At 57.1% G+C, this 17,907-nt stretch overlaps 1 protein-coding gene across 2 annotated transcripts; it reads left to right on the top strand.

Annotated features, from left to right (window-relative positions):
- The first annotated feature begins 7,616 nt into the window (after positions 1-7,616).
- KCNK16 (potassium two pore domain channel subfamily K member 16) lies at positions 7,617-17,204 on the top strand. 2 transcript variants are annotated; one of them, XM_036249319.1, is made up of 6 exons: positions 7,617-7,829; positions 13,381-13,495; positions 14,550-14,716; positions 15,414-15,579; positions 15,889-16,029; positions 17,188-17,204. In XM_036249319.1, exons 1-6 carry the CDS (start codon positions 7,617-7,619, stop codon positions 17,202-17,204), a joined length of 819 nt encoding a protein of 272 aa, XP_036105212.1. The 2 variants fall into 2 exon arrangements, with proteins under 2 accessions (XP_036105212.1, XP_036105211.1); XM_036249318.1 differs by lacking the exon at positions 17,188-17,204 and having other exon boundaries at positions 15,889-16,100.
- The last annotated feature ends 703 nt before the right edge of the window (positions 17,205-17,907 follow it).

The following is a 17,907-nucleotide window of genomic DNA, read 5'->3' as shown; positions in this document are numbered from 1 at the left end:
GAGCCACCCAAGGGGGGGGGGGAAGTGTTCTGTGATGCGTTTCCAGGGGCCCCAGGGCGTAGGCGGCGGAGGCATGGAAAGGCTGGCTGTGAATGTTGGACGTTGAACGTGTACGTGTATAACGTGGGTGGGGGAATGGCGTTCTCTTTAATTCAGGCCCTGTCTCCTGTGTGAACAGTGGCCCCTGGATAGGGCCCTGCGAGGGAGGGGCAGTAACGCGCCGCGGGGTTTACTCCTTTACTGGGGGTTCCCCTGGCGCAGCGCCAGCCAGCAGGGCGGAGCCGGCCTTCTGCACGCCGAGGGGTACGCAGAGCCAAGAGCAGGCGGAGGTCGGGTTGCATCCTCACTCTGCCCGCTCATCGAAGTCCTGTCTCAGAAGGTGGCTCCGCCCCACACCAGCTCCATTCACCCCTCTGGCCCCAGGTGTGAGATACTGTCAGCATCTTCTCTGCAATACCTGTTGCGTTTGCCTTTTCCATGACTGTCCTGAGAGCCGGGCACGGGGCCCCTCACCATGCCGCAGAGCAGAGCCTTGCCAGAAGTTTCCAGGTCTCCCTCTGAGGCTGTCATGGTCAGCGACGCCCTCTGTGAGGGCCACCCCAGCCCACCCCAGGCCCCCTGAGGGCCTCTGCTTTCTTTCCTCCCTTTGACTCATGCACGGGTTTGACCAGCTGCCCCAGGGGGCTCCAGGATCCATGTCTGTGGAGTCGCCCTGGGGCTTCTGGGTCAGTGCAGCTTCCAGCAGACAGCCTGGCAAGTGGTCATCCCTGCTGACGGTGCTGTCGTCCTTCCCGGGCACGGCTCAAGGTCCATGTGCCCCTCTGAGTGGCTCCCAGTAGGTGCAGGACAGAGGGTCTTCACATGCCCAGATCAGACACACGCAAAGCAGTACACTGTCCGCGCGCCCGGGAGCAGCCCGCCCCTCACTGCCATCAGCACCTCGGTCCACTCTCCCAGGCTCCCTGAGGGCAGGGTGCAGTCTGTCATGGTCAGTCCCCTCATCTCCACCCCGGCCCATGTCTTCTTGGGCAAACTGCTGCTTCAGGTCCAAGCCCCCTTGCATCCTGGGTTTTTCCATAGTGTGCAGAGGTCAGGAGACATAGGGGACTTCTTTAAGGTGGGGTGTCCAGTGACTCCCTGAACAGTTGCTTTGCCTTCTTCAGATGGCGTGGCCATGGAGAGAGGGGTGCATGGTCCCCCCCACTCCAGCTGTGCTCCCAAGCTGGCCAGCTCCTTCATTAGGTCCACAGAGGAGCTATCTCCCTGCAGGAGTTACAGACCACAGAGACTCAGAAAAAGCAGAGAACGAAGAGCCTGTGACAGACACCGGCAGTGCCCTGCCCATGCCCCAGCCCACCTGGAGCTCACAGTCCCCATCCACACCAGCAGCTTCCTGTCCCAGCACCTGTATGTCTCTACCTGAAGGTCCTCTTGGCCGCAGGCACGCTCTCCAGCCACGTGCAGGGGGCGGTGGTGCCGGAGTCCCTCTCCCGGGAGCAGTCCTCAAATAATGAGACAGGAGTTGGGGGACAGCCAGCCCGGCTTCCCTGCTGCTGGTGGGACAGCTCTGAAGTGCGCCCCACACAGTCTCCAGAGGGCCCCCGTGGGGCCGAGCCCCTGTGCCCACAGCAGTCACCTGCTCAGTGACGCACCTGGACGGGCTGTCTTCCTCCCCTGTCTCTCTCTGTTTTTTATCCTCACCTGAGGACATTTTTCCATTTTTTATTTAGATAGAGTGGGAGAGAGAGAGAAACATCAATGTGAAAGGGACAGACACTTCGAGTGGCTGCCACCCACACAACCCACCCAGGACTGGGGACAAACTGCACGACAAACTGCACCCGAAGTACATGCCCTTAGTGGGAACCGAACCCAGGTCTCTCTGGACCACAGGCCGATGCTCTAACCGCTGAACCAAACCGGCCAGGGTGTCTCCTCCCCTGTCTCTTGTCCCCACTTCCTTGCGAACTTTTTCCGGGACCTGTTCCCAGATGACTGTTAGCACCCAAACTTTGCCTCGGGATCCGCTCTGGGGTGAGTCCGGTTTCAGCAAGGACATCTGTGCCAGAACCACGGGTGGGGCTGTTGCAGCCAAGTCTCTGGGCTGGTGAAAACGAGAGTCCTCCCAACGTCACCCCGAGCCCCGCTCTCCACTGAGCCGCATACTGGGGCTCAGGGGAAGGTTTCACGTGAGAAGGAAGTCTTGCTGCTCCACAAACAGTAGACATTTCTGAGCAAGATCAATAAAGGTTTGTTCGCTTGTTTTGAGCCTCTCCCTCCAGTCACCCCTCAGCTTTCCTCATCCTCTGCTGGTCACACCGCTGGGCCGGACCTCCCCTGACATCGCAATCTCCAGCCACGAGGGCAACGGCCCACACAAGGCCACAGTCAACCAGAAGTAGCCAGGCAGGTCCCAGTGCACAGGGGGCCTCAGTCAGCCCACCACCCCTGCCTCCACTCAGGACACTCTCCACGGCCTTCGCTGTGGGGAGACCTCCGGAGCCCGGACAACCCACACAGAACCTGTCGCTGCGGCCCAGTGGTGCCATCAATTAGGATGGCTCAGTTAGGGCACAGGATCTGAAACAGGGCTCCTCCTCGCCCCTCGCCCTGCGCCCACCAGGGGGCGCACTGGGGCGGCTGGGCCTTATCTCCCCCCTTGGTTCCGGTTTGGAAGGTAGGTGCCTTTTGCATTTGTGCGGATGCATGCTTATTGAGCACTCCGCACGCGAATGCCGATGTTGGAGGGCGGGTGGGCGGCGGGTGCTCTCCTTATCTCGGGCTCATCCAGGCGGAAAGAGGCCCGTGCCCAGCTGCTCTGTTGACTGCATTCTGCTCATTGTACATGAAATTGATCGGGGGGAGGGTTGTTTTTCTTCTTTTTCCTCCAATCTCCTTATTAGTTCAGCCTCAGAGGGTCCCTTATCACGGCCGGATGTCAGACACGCTCTGCCATCAGGCCGGGCAGGGCACGCTGTCCATTAATTGATTTTGCCCTCCCCTCCTTGGGAAGCACAAATCGGCTGGGCCCATTAGCAGCAATAATTCCCTGAAAGGGATTATAAATCATGACCTATGTTCATCAGGTGAGTGTCCCAGTGGGAGGTGTCAGGCAGGGAGCTGGAGCTGAAGGTAGAGAGGCCACCACAGTTCAGCAGGCTCGCTCCTACCCGAGCCCAGGAGGCCACAGGGAACTAGGAGGAGCACGGCAGGTCCCAGCGCACCGGGGGGCCTCGGTCAGTGAGCCCGGAAGGAGCAGAGGAGGAAGCGAGGGAAGGGGGGGGGGTCCCTCCAGGAGGCAGAGAGCTTGGAGAACCTCTCATGGCGACCCCCACTCCCCCAGTGCACCCTCATGTGACTATCCTTTGGCTCTGTGACCTCGGGTTTTCAGAAGCACCCCACTAAGCGGGAAGTGCTTCTGAGAAAGACTCTCCTTAACTCCAGCTTGGCTGGTCTCCGGGTGTCCCTGAAAAGCTGAGTGGAGAGGAGAGGAGGGAGCCCCGGGGAGCGAGAGCGGCCAGGGAGGGCGCGAGGAGGCCATGGTCTGGCCAACGGTGCCGGCACATAGTAGGTTCTCTGTAAGGAGAGCAGCGCCCCCCCTATCTGATGGGGATATGTTCTAAGACCCCCTGCACATGCCTGAAACCACAGGAGTAGTGAATTCTATATGTACCTGTCCCTTTCTGTGTGTGCTCACCTGTCCAGTCCACAAAAGCCCTCCGTGGCTCCTCTGTGGCAGACCCAAACTGCCAGCGTCACTCTCGCACTGAGGCCATGACGAGTAAGACGAGGTGACGTGAACACAAGCCCTGCGGGGCTGACCGGCGCTCTGATAACTGAGCCGGCTACCGGCTACCGAGGGAGTGATGAGGGCTGGGAGCTCACGCCGTGTGGAGACACGGGACAAAGGGACTCCTCACATCCTGCTGGGGGGATGGTGACAGATTTCATCATGCCACTCGGAACGGCACACGATTTAAAACAAAGGCATTGTTTACTTCTGGAATTTTTCATTTAGTATTTCAAGACCGTAGCCGGTCATGGATAACTAAGACCATGGGAAGTGAAGTCGTGGATAAGGGGGCATTACTGTCGTCCATAAATGAACGGCGTGCTTTGCCCAAGGGGAGCCTGGCACCGCTCCGTGCCCGGGACCTGAGGGAGGGAGGACTTCCATACGGCTGCTCCAGCCCTCCGTCCACCCGGCAGCTCTCACGCCCCGCTGGCCTGCGCGGTCTCCCCTGCAGGGGATGCAGTCTCTCGTCCCCTTCCACCCGAGAACAGCCACCACTGCCTGTGGACAGTGCCCTGACCAGTCGAGGACACTCGGGCTCCGGAGGTTGCTAGGACCTTCCTGAGATCCCCAGATACCAACCGATAAGCTTCCTAAACAGCGCACGAGAGCTCTCTTCACATATTGAGCCTGTCCGGGGCCATAAAACAGGATCTGATTCTCACACGGCCTTGCTCAGAACCGGGAATTAACAAGTCTCTGGTGACGAGATGACAGCCAGCACTCTGTGCCCCACGTCTCCGAAGCACGGGGAGCCCCAGGCCAGGTGGGGGCTGGGCCCCTGGCACTCGTCTGCCCACAACCCAGCACGTGCTGCTTGGGGAAGCTCCAGGGGCCTCGTGCAGGGGGCCTCAGGACACCCAGAGCCCTCAGGACTGCAGAGAGCCAGCTGCCACCCCAGGCAGGGCCTCACCTGAGCCACAGGATGGGAGGTGCTGCGGGGACCCTCCCGCCTGCCTTGGGATCGTCCTAACGCCCAGCTCCGCGGCCCTGCCTGGATGTGCTGTCGTTAGGGTTCAGGCCTCCGAGCAGGTGAGGAGCCCCGTGTCACTGCCGTGCTCCTGGTCACTCATACACTTGGAAACAGCAAAAGTCTCCCCCTTGTTTCTAATTTCCCTAAGACACACCTGTCTCTCTTTCCCCCTCTCCCCCTCCCCCTGCCTTCTTCCTCCGCCTCCCATTACAGAACCACAGTTGCTCTTCCTGGGCATGCTGCCACCGTGTCTGCCTCCCCACAGCCCCTTCCAAGGGACACCTGTACATGGGGTGCCCGCTGGCTGGGGCCAATCAGCTGACGGTGAGGACTGCCCCGAGGTGGCCCCCTGGGAAGGGTGCCCCTGGACACACTGCCTCCTAGAGGATTCGAGCCCAGAAACACGGGAGAAGCAGCCCCGGGAGCTGACACTGACCAGAGCCCCACTGGGCGAGGGGAGGGGCCTGCGGAGGAGAGTGCGCAGGCGCGTGGACGGCGGGAGTTAGAAGTGGGGACGCAGGCTCGGTTGTTCCGGAACCCTGGCTGCTCCTGGCTTCCACCCCAAGGTATTTCAACGACTTCAGATAGCTGGAGAGTGTTCCTATTCCTTCCCACTCAAATAAGCCTTGAGCAATTAGAAAACCAGCCTCGCGGAGCCATTGGGAAGTAACAGAACACCTCCGTGGCTTAAACAAACAGGCTTTCCGTTTCTAACATGGACGAGGGCTAGAGACAGGTGTGTGCAGGCATCGGCTGGCATCTCCGCATCGCCCTTGACCTGTCCCTCAAGGACACTCGTCCACGCAGCGGGTGCAGGCGTCTGTGCGGCCAGGGAAGACCGGGAAGGGCCAGCTGAGGCTGAACCCTCTGTCAGGAGAGAACAGCTCTGCCCCCACCTCCCTGGCTGACTCTGCCCAGATCTAATTGGTCAGGCCTGGGTCACATGGCCACCCCAGCTGCAGGGGAGCCTGGAAAGTGGGTGCAAGGGACACTGTCAATCCTCTGAGCCCCGTCCCATTTCCGAGCCCTCTCCCCCACTTTAATCTGTTTCTGCTTCCAGGCCTGGCCTGCCCTGGGGCTCTTCAGTGGACTGTCCAAGGCGACGGGGGCCGCACTGCCTGCAGGTGCACAGGGTTGGAGGAGCCCGAGTGGCTGGCCGGTGCAGGACTATGGACCCGCCAGCGCTCCCCAGGGACCGGCCGAGGGGGACAATGGTGCCTCCTTGGCCCCACTTGCCCCACTTCTCTGGTCTTGACTTAGCGTCCTGCTCATGCACAAACCCACTGAGGGCTGCTCCGGGGGAACCGGCCCCGGACTGCAGAGAGCGGGGTCGTGTGACGGCGACACCAGCCAGGCTCCATTGCCTGACAGGTACAAAAGCAGGATTCTGTTCTCCAGGAAAGAAGGAGAGGACATCGGGCAGGCAGCTCGGTGCCTGCTACCGCAGCTCATTACAGAAAACAGGCAGAGAGCTCTCGCCCTCGCACACCGCCGTGCGATGGAAATGGGGCAGACACTTTGGAAACGGTCTGGCGGGTCCTCAGAGGGTTAACCACGGAGTGGCTGAGTGACCCAGCAACCCCATTCCTATGTATATGTCAAAGGAATCGAAAACATGTGCACCCAAAAACTTGTGCACGAGTGTTCATAACAGCATTATACATAATGGCCAAAACATAGCAACAACCCAAATAGCTGTTGACTGCAAAGTGGATAAATAAACTGTTGGTATATCCATACAATGAAACATCATTCAGCCATAAAGAAGAATAAAGTACTGACACGCTACAGTATGGGTGAACCTTAAAAGTGGTGAGCTAACAGAAGCCAGACACAAATGCATCTGTGTGAAATGTCCCGAATAGGCGCGTCCACAGAGACAGGAAGCAGATCAACAGTTGCCAGAGCAGAGGGGGTGGGCTGTGGGCAGGGTTCAGGGTTCTTCTTCGAGGTGATGGGAATGTTCGCAAATTGATCGTGGGGATGGTTGCACAACCCTAAGGATATGTTAAAAACCATTGAATTGTATACTTTACATGTGTGAATGGTATGGTGTGTAAATCATATCTCCATGAAACTATTGCAGAGACACACATACATACGCAAAGGAAACAGCCTCGATTCCGCCACCCCGAGCCAGGACATCCTTCTAGCCTTGTTTTATTCGCACACATGTCCCACCAACACAGAACCCTCTGCAGGGAACCCGCTAAAGGACTTCCAGCAAGGAAAATTGTCAGCAAAGTCTACGAGGCAAACGCATCCGGCTTGTCAGGCGCACCCACCCCGACACTGTTCCCGACGGAGACTGTCACTTGTCTGTTTGCTCTGCTCTGATTTGTCACCCAGTTGACTCATCCTCGGCTCCCCAATAGGCAGGTCAATTCTCCTGCCCCATTCTGTAGCCAAGGCAACTGAGTACACGGTTTATTCACACTCATCTGATTTCTTCCCAACTCTTAAGCGTGGGGGCTTGAAGCCATCATGGCTGAGAAGCTGAGGGCTGCCGAGGGGGGCCATGCGGGCCTGGGCGGAGGAAGGAGAGCATCAGATTTGGCCCAGAAACACCCATCCGCCTTGCAGGCAGAGGACGAGACACGATGACCGCAGGCGGCCTGGTGAGTCGAGGGGTCCACGCGCTTGCCGCTGTGCACGGAGGAAAGGCCAGGTGGGGGAGGCCGGCCTGTGCACCCGTGTTACTTAGCGCACCCAAGCTGAGCCGCACTGTTCAAACAGACAGCTGTGCCGGGAGGGCCGGGAGGGCCGGGCAGGCAGAGGCTGAGCTCGGGCTCCCAGGCACGGCCGCGTCTCCGCCCAGAGCGAGCCCACACGGGCAGAGTCCTGGCCGCCATGCCCCACACTGGGCTCTGCGGCTGCTGGGGGGGCCGGGTGCTGCCCCTGCTGCTGGCCTATGTCTGCTACCTGCTGCTCGGCGCCACCGTCTTCCAGCTGCTGGAGAAGCAGGCGGAGGCGCAGTCCAGGGACCAGTTTCAGTTCGCGAAGCTGCGCTTCCTGGAGAACTACACGTGCCTGGACCAGCGGGCCCTGGAGCAGTTTGTGCAGGTGAGGGGGGCGCGCTGTGGGCGGGCAGGACGGGTTCCCAGGCAGGTCCGGAGCCTGAGAAGTGTGGGAACAAAGAGTGTGGGAACAGAGCCAGGGGACACTGAGATCCAGGTCTGAAAGGGGATTGCTGCGACATCGGACAACTCACTTAACCTCTCTGGCCCCTAATCTCCTCTGGAAGGTGAGGAGAGCAATCGCATCTGTGCTGCAGACATTCAACAGCCGACTAAAAGCACTTTCTAGCCCTGGCCGGTTTGGTTCAGCGGTTAAAGCGTCGACCTGCGGTCCTGAGAGACCCGGGTTCGGTTTCCGCTAAGGGCACGTACCTCGGTTGCAGTTTGTCCCCGGAACCTGGTCGGTTGTGCCGGTGGCAGCCACTCGATGTGTTCCTTTCACATCGATGTTTCTCTCTCTCTTTCTGTTCCTCTCTCTCCCTCCCACTCTACCTGAACAAAAAATGGAAAAATGTCCTCGGGTGCGGATAAAAAAATAAAAATAAAAAAAATAAATAAATAAAAGCACTTTCTAAACTGCCACTCCCTGCGTAACTGGAGTATAGTGCTACTGTGCTGTGCAAACAGTGTCATCCACTGCACTTCCCCAGCCCCAGCCCCAGGGCCGCTGTTCCTTCTGCCCTGTCCCCAGCTCACGGCCCTGTGCTGACACACTGAGGCTGACATGGGAGCCGCAGAGAAAGGTCCGGAGCAGTCTGACCCATCTGGAGCGGGGCTTGGTGAGCAGTGGCCAGGCGACAGCGCCTCCAGCACTGTGCCATGGGAGGCTGTCTCTGATGGCATAGCGGGTCACCCCTGCCTGGGCCCCTTTGCTTCCCTGCACACATTCTGGGTCCCCAGCACCCGCTCTCCAAGAAACAAGGCAAAGCCCGATGTCACTGGGGAAAGTAGATGCCTTCGCGACGAGGGGGCGGAACGACAACCCCCACCACGAAGAAACAAGCAGGGCCGTCGCAGTGATCACCGTATTTACTGAGCATCACAACGGGCCTTAAACAGAGGGAGGCAGGGTCGCCACGCTGGGCCCCATGCCCTACAGGTGTTGTCATCACCTGCATTATCACCATCGGCAGTTTTCAGGTGGGAACGGAGGCACAGAGAGGTGGCGTATGTTGGCCGAGGTTGCACAGTTTGTGGTAGAGACAGAACGTGCACCCGCGCAGCCTGCTCTTTACCACACAAATCAGCTAAGCACCTGGGCAGGAGACAGCCCCTGGCAGCCCCTCTCGAAGGGGCCCCCGACCAGCTGCGTCCCCGGCACCTGGGAGCTCCTTAGAAATGGCGCAAATCATGCCAGCCCCAGACGCACTGAGTCAGGAACGCTGGGGCGGGCCGACAGGTGGTGAGGACAAGCCCTCGAGGGGATGCTGATGCCACTTAGATGGAAAGCAGCCTGGAAGACGGGTGCGCTGCGAGAGACCCAGGAAATGAGGCCCTTTCTTTCAGGAAATGAGGCTTCATTTTCTTGCTCCCAGCAGCACGGAGCCGAGCCATCGCACCGTATCAGGACTGGGAGCCTCTCAAGACTCCAGGAGATGTGGACGGAGACGGGGACAAGAAAGAGGCCCTGGAACCTCCTTCTCCCTCAGCCCTGGGTTAGAGGCAAACCCCAGGAGCCAGAGGGTGTGGGAAGGATCGTAGCTCTGTAAACACAGTGAGAGGCAACCTCCTTCTCCCTCAGCTCTGGGTTAGAGGCAAACCCCAGGAGCCAGAGGGTGTGGGAAGGATCATAGCTCTGTAAACACAGCGAGAGGCAACCTCCTTCTCCCTCAGCCCTGGGTTAGAGGCAAACCCCAGGAGCCAGAGGGTGTGGGAAGGATCGTAGCTCTGTAAACACAGCGAGAGGCAACAGGGTCGACTGCAGCCTGAGGGAGCCAGACCACCCCTGGAGTCCTCAGCCCCCTTAGGAAGAACCTCCCTTGTGGGGGACTGTCTAGGGGGGAAGCAGAATTCTGGGATGAGATTTCAGGACACACATTACTTTTCTTTTCTTTTCTTTTTTTTTTTTTGGTATTTAAACAAAAAGTGTAGAAGCTATCTTCCTTTTTATAAATCCAGTTCCTTACAAAGTTTAGAAAATTTGGATATAAAATCTTTTTTTTTCCATTTTTTTAATCTTTATTGTTGAATGTATTACAGATGTTCCTCATTTTCCCCCCACTGACCTCCTCCTCCCTCCCGCCTTTTCCCACACTATTGTCTGTGTCCATTGGTTATGCATATAAGTTCTTTGGTTTATTTCTTCCCACCCCCCAACTCCCTTCCCTTTGAGGTTTGTCAGTCTAGCAACCAATTTGTACTTCTTAATCCCTTCACCTTTTTCACCCATTCCCCCAACTCCCCTTCCATCTGGCAACCAACAAAATGTTCTCTGTATCTATGAGAATGTTTCTATTCTGCCTGTTCATTTTGTTTGTAGATTCCATTGTCGATAGATATGTATTCATTCCATTTTGTTTGTTCATATATTTTATCTTTTTCTTCAAAAAGACCCTTCAACATTTCATATAATGGTTTGGTGGTGATGAACTCCTTTAGCTTTTCCTTCTCTGGGAAACTCTTTATGTGGCCATCGATTCTAAATGACAGCTTTGCAGGATAGAGTAATCTTGGTTGTAGGTTCTTGCTTTACATCACTCTGAATATTTCTTGCCACTCCCTTCTAGCCTGCAAAGTTTCTTTTGAGAAATCAGTTGACAGTCTTATGGGAAGTCCCTTGTAGGTAACTAATTGCTTTTCTCTTGCTGCTTTTAAGATTCTCTCTTTGTCTTGACCCTTTTGCATTTTGATGATGATGTGTCTTGGTGTGGGCCTCTTGGGGTTCATCTTGTTTGGGACTCTCTGTGCTTCCTGGACTTGTATGTCTGTTTCCTTCACCAAATTAAGGAAGTTTTTTGCCATTATTGTTTCAAATAGGTTTTCGATTTCTTGTTCTCGTTCTTCTCCTTCTGGCACCCCCAAGATGCGAATGTTGGCACACTTTCAGTTGCCCCAGAGGCTCCTTACACTATCCTCATTTTTTTTGGATTCTTTCTTTTTGCTGTTCTGATTGGGTGTTTGTTTCCTTATATTCCAAACCGATGGTTTGCTTCTTGGCTTTATCTACTCTACTATTGAATCTGTGTAAATTTCTTTATTTCAGTTAGTGCCTCCTTCATTTCTGACTGGTCCTTTTTTATGCTCTTGAGGCCCTCACTAAGTTCGCTGAGGTTCTCACTAAGTTCATTGAGCATCCTAATAAGCAGCATTTTGAACTCAGCATCTGTTAGGTTGCTTATCTCCATTTCGCTTAGTTCTTTTCCTGGAGTTTTGTTCTGTTCTTTCATTTGGGACCTGTTTCTTTGTCTCCTCATTTTGGCTGCCTCTGTGTGTTTGTTTCTGTGTATTACTTAATGAGAGGTATGGGGCTAGCTGAGACCAGATGCTGCTTGTTTGAAAGGACTTAGGAAAACCTGAAGCAGGATCCAAGACAGGCCAATCCTATGGTTAAGCAAGTGGCAACAGCTTGGGTGGGCCTGAAAGTGTGGTGGGGCCTCAGGGAATCACTAGGGCGGGGCTATCAGTGTGAGCCAGGTGGCTGGAGTCCCAGATATGGTGGCTGTCTGCAGCCCCAGGGAAGGGCTCACCAAAGGAACAAAAGCCTCTGACAGCAGTTTGTCCCAGAGAAAGCTCCCTCTCCAGCCCTCGCTTCAATGCCAAACAGCTCAGTTCTTCCCTGTATGTCTCTGGTGCCCCTTGAGCTGCCTCCCCTCCAAGCTTAGAGGGAGAGAGTCCGATAAGTCCGTGCGCGGGCCCTTTAAGAGCAGCTGCCTGGGGCTCCAGCCGCCTCAGCCTCTCTGAGCCTCAGTTCCCACTGGTTTTTCCAGCCAGAAGTTATGGGAACTTCTCTTCCTGGCACTAGAACCCTGAGCGGGGCGCCTGGTGTGGGACGGGGACCCCTCAGTCCTCAGGGAGGACCTTCACAGCCGAGGTGTCCCCCTGATTTTTATCCACCACACGTGGGTGTGGGACCAGCCCATTTACCGTTGCCCCTCCTACCAGTCTGGATGTGGCTGCTGCTTTAATTCCATAGTTGTAGGACTTCCATTCAGCTCGATGTCAGGCGGTTTTGAATGATGGTTGTTCTGTAGTTTAGTTGTAACTTTGAAGTGGTTGTGGGAGGACGCAATACCACATTTACCTACCTGTCATCTTGACCGGAAGTCCACACATTACTTTTCAAATCACAGGGGGAAAGCTATAAACAGTGCTACAAGCGGTAGTAAGGGCTGACTCCATCAAGACATGAGGCCGTGCCAGGTTCACAGGACTAGTGTGTGACGTTCTCTGCTGTGGATTCTTAGGGAAGGATGGAAAGTCCGAATTTGGTGCCCTGCTTGGCAAGGGGCACCCTCCTCAACGGGACAGAGAATGTCAGGATGGGGTCAGCTGGAGTCCAGGGCAAGCGCTGCTCCCAAGAGGGAGGGTCTCGGGGAGAGGGTGTGTGCCAGAGTCCCATCCTGGCCGGTCTGGTGTGTGGGAAAGGGAGGGAAGCCAAAGTCCACATGAGAAGAGGCCATTTCTGCCACAGTGACAAGAAACAGACAGCCTGTGTCAGGACGTCCAATGGCCTGTCCCATGGGGGCCACCCCACCCTGGCCAAAGCTTGCTCACCTCGTCATTGAGGAACGGTTCCCACAGGAACTAGAGACCAGAGCTTCCCCCTCCCCTGCCCTTCCCGCCTGCCTTTGGGGCTCTACTAAGTGGCAAGTCTATGCTGCTGCCCTGGCTACGGGGAGGGTGAAGGAGCAGATGGGGGAGAAGCCCTGCCCTATTGAAGAGGGCTAGGCCCAGGGGCAGAGGGGCTTAGGCCTGAGCCTGCACGGAGGGTTCAGGTTCTGTAAACACACACTCAACACACGCACACACACAAACCATCACACACTCAACACACACATACACATAAGGCATGCATACACATGTAGTGCGCACACACACACACCCACACACACAAAGGAGACCTTTACCCCGGCCTCTGATGGAATTTCTCCTGTAGGCCTGGGCTGACTCTCACTAGGGGGCAGCAAAGAGCAAGGCTACCAGCTGACCTGGAAGCACAGAGAACCATCAGCCCTGTGGGAGGGCAGCCCCATGCCTTCCGGACGGACCCCATACCCTGTGTTCTCAAGTAAACCTTCCAGGAGCATCCAACCTGAAATCTCCCCATTGTCCTGCCACTCATTTGCATCTCACCTTGGCCACAGGCAGCATCTCCCACATGGTCCATTCCGTAAGCATTCTCTGCCTCCTGAGGCCCATGCCCCTCCACCAGCCCGTGCTTAGAGCCCACACTGCAGTCAGTGCTGCACAGGGCAGCACACAGTGCATTTGGAAACCAGTGACCTTGGCAAGCAGCCACTCTGCGTTAGCTCCCCTTCCCAGGCAGTGGACATGAGCCTATCTACGGGTATCACTGACAGAGCCCGACACAAACGCACCTTGCTGAGGACTTGGCCAACAGCTGGTGCCAGCCGCTCCCTCTTCCTGCCATCCCACAGGTCATCATGGAAGCCTGGGTGAAGGGCGTGAACCCCAAAGGCAACTCCACCAACCCCAGCAACTGGGACTTCGGCAGCAGTTTCTTCTTTGCAGGCACGGTCGTCACCACCATAGGTAAAGGGTTGGGTGAAGAAGGGCTCCCCCGTCTAGGTTTGGGCTCCCCAAAAGCAAGTGCTGAGACACGGGTGTGGTTTATCTAGGAGACGACTCCAGGAAGCACTGGGAGACAGTGGGAGGTGGAACGGAGAACAGGCAGTAAATTTCGCATCAGGGAGCAGGTTCCTGGTAGGGCAGCTGGGCTCGCTCCTACTGGGGACCCTCTGAGAGGCTCGGTAGAGCCCATCCTCCGAACAGTCCCTGTGAGGGGCGAGAAAGCAGAGGTATTTGTCCCCCCAAGTCCTGCCCCAGATGGTTGAGAGCTAATCCTGGATGCATTAACTCTCCAGCATCTTAGACCTGCGCACAGACCAAGTGAGCTCCTGGGAACAGAAAAAGATCTCGGGTACAGAGAGAGGCAGGGACTTGGGGTGGGAAGTCATCTATGTGCCCAGGACCTGTCCACAAAGCTGCAGGTGCTAGCCCAGGTGTTCCAAGAGGACAGGACACTGAGCGTGTCTGCTACACCCTTCAGCCAGAACACCCACTCCAACTCCTGCAAGGGAACTCCCAGACCCCCACTAACTTCATCCATTAAGGCCCTTTAAGTCCAACACCTTCTTTGAGCTCTGGTGACATGAGAGGCAGAGGAGGGAGTAGGGGTAGGGGGATACATACAAACTTAGATCAGACCCAGACTCAGCCCTCAAGGAGCTTCCAATCCAATGAAGAGGGATAAGATAAACACACCAAAATCAACAGTACAAGGCAAAGTAGATAATTCGATAGGAATGGCACAAAGCTCTATGGGAAATCACACCTAGTAGGGAGGAGGAGAGTGACAATCAGGAGGGCTTCCCAGAGGCAGTGTCATTTAAGATGGGCCTTGGAAGACAAGCAGGAGTCTTATAAATAGGGATCATCCTAGCAGAGAATGAGAAGACTGTCCATGAGATCAGGGGAGCTTCCCCTCCTCCTCCCAGAGGTGATGGAAGACCACCAACCTCTGCTAGAGTCTGTGGGGGAGGCAGTTCTGTCCCCCCCCCATTTGCACGCTCCGCCTCCCCTGCAGGATATGGGAACCTGGCACCCAGCACCGAAGCAGGCCAGGTCTTCTGTGTCTTCTACGCCCTGGTGGGCATTCCACTCAACGTGGTCTTCCTCAACCACCTGGGCACAGGGCTACGTGGCCACCTGACCACACTTGAGAGGTGGGAGGACCAGCCCAGACGTTCCCAGGTAGGCCCGCCCCCCTGCAGGCCCGCTGTGACAGAACCTATTGCAGCTTGAGCCTTTGGAGGCGGACACCGAGACGGAGTGTGGCAAGCAGGTGTTAGGTAGACACTGGTGGGAGAAAAGGCCTGGGCAGAGGGAGAAGCTGACTGCAGTGTGGGCTGGGCAGACTTGCTTCTCTTGGCACCGGGCAGCCTTCAGGGAAGGCGCCCTTGAGCCAGGCAAGTCTCTGAGCTGCCGTACATCCTGAAGGAGCTGACGGCTGGTCAACCTGGCACATCTCCATGGTCATCACAGGACCCCGGCAAACTCCAGGCCACCCAGCATGCCCAGTGCCACCTCACTGGCCAGTCTTTGCAAAGCCAGGCACACTAGGAGGACAAGGATGCAGAGGAACCTGGGACGCCTCAGTGACAGTCCTCTGTCCCAGATCTGGGTCCCCAAGGGGCCTTACAAGAGGATTTCCCAGCCCAAAGGAATCTCCAAATTCCAACTTGACCCACTAATGTAGCCCCTCTGACCAAATTTTTCCCTGACCTGGGCAAGATGTCACACACACAGATAGATCCAAGCCCCACCCCAGGGGTCTGCAGGGCTGGGGAGGGACCTGGCTATGACCCAGTGCCACTCCCAAATTTTCCGCAGACCCCCCCACCCCATACAGTCCCGGGGCTTTCCAGTCAGACTCCCTCCCTCTCTCCAGCTTCTGCAGACCCTGGGCCTGGCTCTGTTCCTGACCCTGGGGACGCTGGTCATTCTGGTCTTCCCACCCATGGTCTTCAGCCACGTGGAGGGCTGGAGCTTCGGCGAGGGTTTCTACTTTGCCTTCATCACTCTCAGCACCATCGGCTTCGGGGACTATGTTGTTGGTGAGAACGAGGTCTTCGCGTATCTCAGAGTCAGGGACACCAGGATTGGGGGATGGGGAGATGCCAGCAGGGGTAACTACTGAGGATCAGATAACCCCGGTTTTCTTGGAGGAGATGAAGGATTTCTGAGGCTGCTGTAGATTCTCACAACATCCTCAGAAGCCGCTGGTCTGGGATCCATCACCCTTTCCCCAGAGACCACCATTGTGGATCCCTGTTATGGGGAGGCTGGCAGGGCCCCTCTGGAACTGGGGGTGGGGGTTGTGCCCTCAGACACCTGCCTTTTATCACAGCCCCCTTCCCTGGCAGGCACGGACCCCAGCAAGCATTACATCTCGGTATACCGGAGCCTGGCGGCCATCTGGATCCTCCTGGGCCTGGCGTGGCTGGCGCTGGTCCTCCCGTTAGGTCCCCTGCTTCTGCACAGGTGCTCCCAGCTCTGGCTGCTCAGCAGGGGCCTCAGCCTCAAGGAAGACGGGGTCCCTGAGACCAGACCTCAGAAGATCTCCATCTCTGCATGAGGCCTCCCAGTGGCCCCAGGATCCCCTCTCGGCTTCTCCAGCCCAGCCACGTGCTCCCTGAATTTCCCGCCCCCTCCCCACACACACACACAAGCCACTCATTTCCCGGCCAGGGCTGGTCTCAGCTCACCAGAGAGAGAACGAGGCAGGAGTGTCCAAGAAAGTAACAGAAAGCAGATGTGGACACAGGACCAATGACAGATGCGTGTGAAGTGAGGTGTACACCACTGTCCCACAGCCCCTGCCCCTTTCCCCTCAGAAGTGACCAGACATGATCTCTGTGACCAAATCTCCACTGCCCTCCTTGCACCCCTCCCAGGAGACCTCACACAGGACAGCAAACAGAGGGTGACCCTACTGTTACCTCGTTGGGTACGTGCACAGACCTGGTCTGGTCCCCGCCGTGTGCCGGGCACTGTGTCGGGCTCTGGGGCACAGCAGCGAGAGTGTCTGCGTCCCAAGTGCCTTTAGTTCAGCGGAGGACTAGCCACTGGAGAGGCAACCCAACCCAGTGCCCAAAATGCTATGGCAAGGGCAGACCAGGGCGTGACGAGAGCCTGTGGGAACGGCTGGCAGGGAGGCTCAAGGAGGGGGGCAGGGACTTTGGGGCATCTTAGTATGAATAGGAGCTCTGCCCTCGGGAGGCTACACTGGGGGCAGGCGAGCTGCCAGTTCTCCTTGCCTGGGAGTCCAGAGCTGTCCGTGAACAGGCTTAGGAGGCTTGGGTGTCCCACCCACTTTCCTGGGCCTGGTCTCCCGTGACACCCACACAGGGCACCCCCTGACCCCATCACCCACTCTGGGCCCCTGTCTTCTTAGGAGCGTTTCCAAGCATGTTTCTCTGGGAAAACGGAGAGTAAGTAAATCCCAGGAGACTTCCAAAGATAAGGTCCCGGGAGGCTCAGCCGATCCCTGGGAAAAAGCCCTGCTGTCCAGGCCCTTCTGCCAGACTGCGGCACCTCTGGAAAGACTTAGACAGTACACCCGTCCCAGGGCAGGCTCACCAAGGACTGCAACCTGGGCCCCTGCCTCTCTCAGGAGCTCAGCAGCAAGGCGGGCCCGTAAGTGCCCGGGGACCTCTGGGCAGGCCTGAGGCAAGGTTAGAAAGCAGAGGAGGCTCCAGGTGGGACACCCAAGGAAGAATCTACAGCAGCGAGACCCAGGTCACATCCCCGGACTTCCTGATTTGAAGCTGAGGACTTCTGGGGACTCCTTACCTACCCAGGACCTTCCTCCATTCTGGGTAGAGAAGGGAGTCAGGGGCCTCTTTACAAGTAAGGAATGAACAAGCCCACTGGTCACGTCTCCTCTGCCTCCCAGGCTCAGGGACAAGCGATGATCAGCTGGGGTCCTCGTCTTTGGGTACACAAAGGAAAGGATGATGGTGTGAGATCCAGGAGGACTTTACAGGCAGCAAGACCTTGGAGATGATCCCAGGGTCCAAGGACTTAAGCAGGGGCCCTAAGAAAATAAACTTGGCTCTACTTTCTCTTGCCCCGAGTGTGGTAACCAGGAGTACCTACGTGGTTTGCTCCAGGACAGCTAGGGCTCTGGGGGCTTCCTTCCAGCGCTGCATCACCAGCAGCCCCCCCCCCCCCCCAGCCCTGAGCTGGGCCTGGGGGTGGGCACTCCATGCACTTTCGAGGCGGGGCCAGATGCCACAGCTAGGGCCTCTTTTTGTCCCTGGGATTGGATCCGGTGCAGGGTGGGGCAGGGCTGTCCAGCACGCCTCCTCTGCCTGCCGAGAAGACGGCACAAGCAGCCCTGGCCCGAGCAGGGCTGACCAGCAGAGCGCAGAGCCCTTCTC

The sequence above is a fragment of the Molossus molossus genome, unplaced genomic scaffold (genome assembly GCF_014108415.1).
Source record: "Molossus molossus isolate mMolMol1 unplaced genomic scaffold, mMolMol1.p scaffold_m16_p_8, whole genome shotgun sequence".
NCBI classification, from domain to species: domain Eukaryota; kingdom Metazoa; phylum Chordata; class Mammalia; order Chiroptera; family Molossidae; genus Molossus; species Molossus molossus.
This window is presented reverse-complemented; position numbering and strand designations above follow the sequence as displayed.

What these genes read in the sequence shown, in the direction of transcription:
- KCNK16 (XM_036249318.1), top strand. Translation starts at nt 7,617, where the DNA reads ATGCCCCACACTGGGCTCTGCGGCTGCTGGGGGGGCCGGGTGCTGCCC. An exon ending in ACCAGCCCAGACGTTCCCAG is followed by an intron (nt 14,717 to 15,413) that starts GTAGGCCCGCCC and finishes CCCTCTCTCCAG; the next exon opens with CTTCTGCAGACCCTGGGCCT. An exon ending in CTTCGGGGACTATGTTGTTG is followed by an intron (nt 15,580 to 15,888) that starts GTGAGAACGAGG and finishes CTTCCCTGGCAG; the next exon opens with GCACGGACCCCAGCAAGCAT.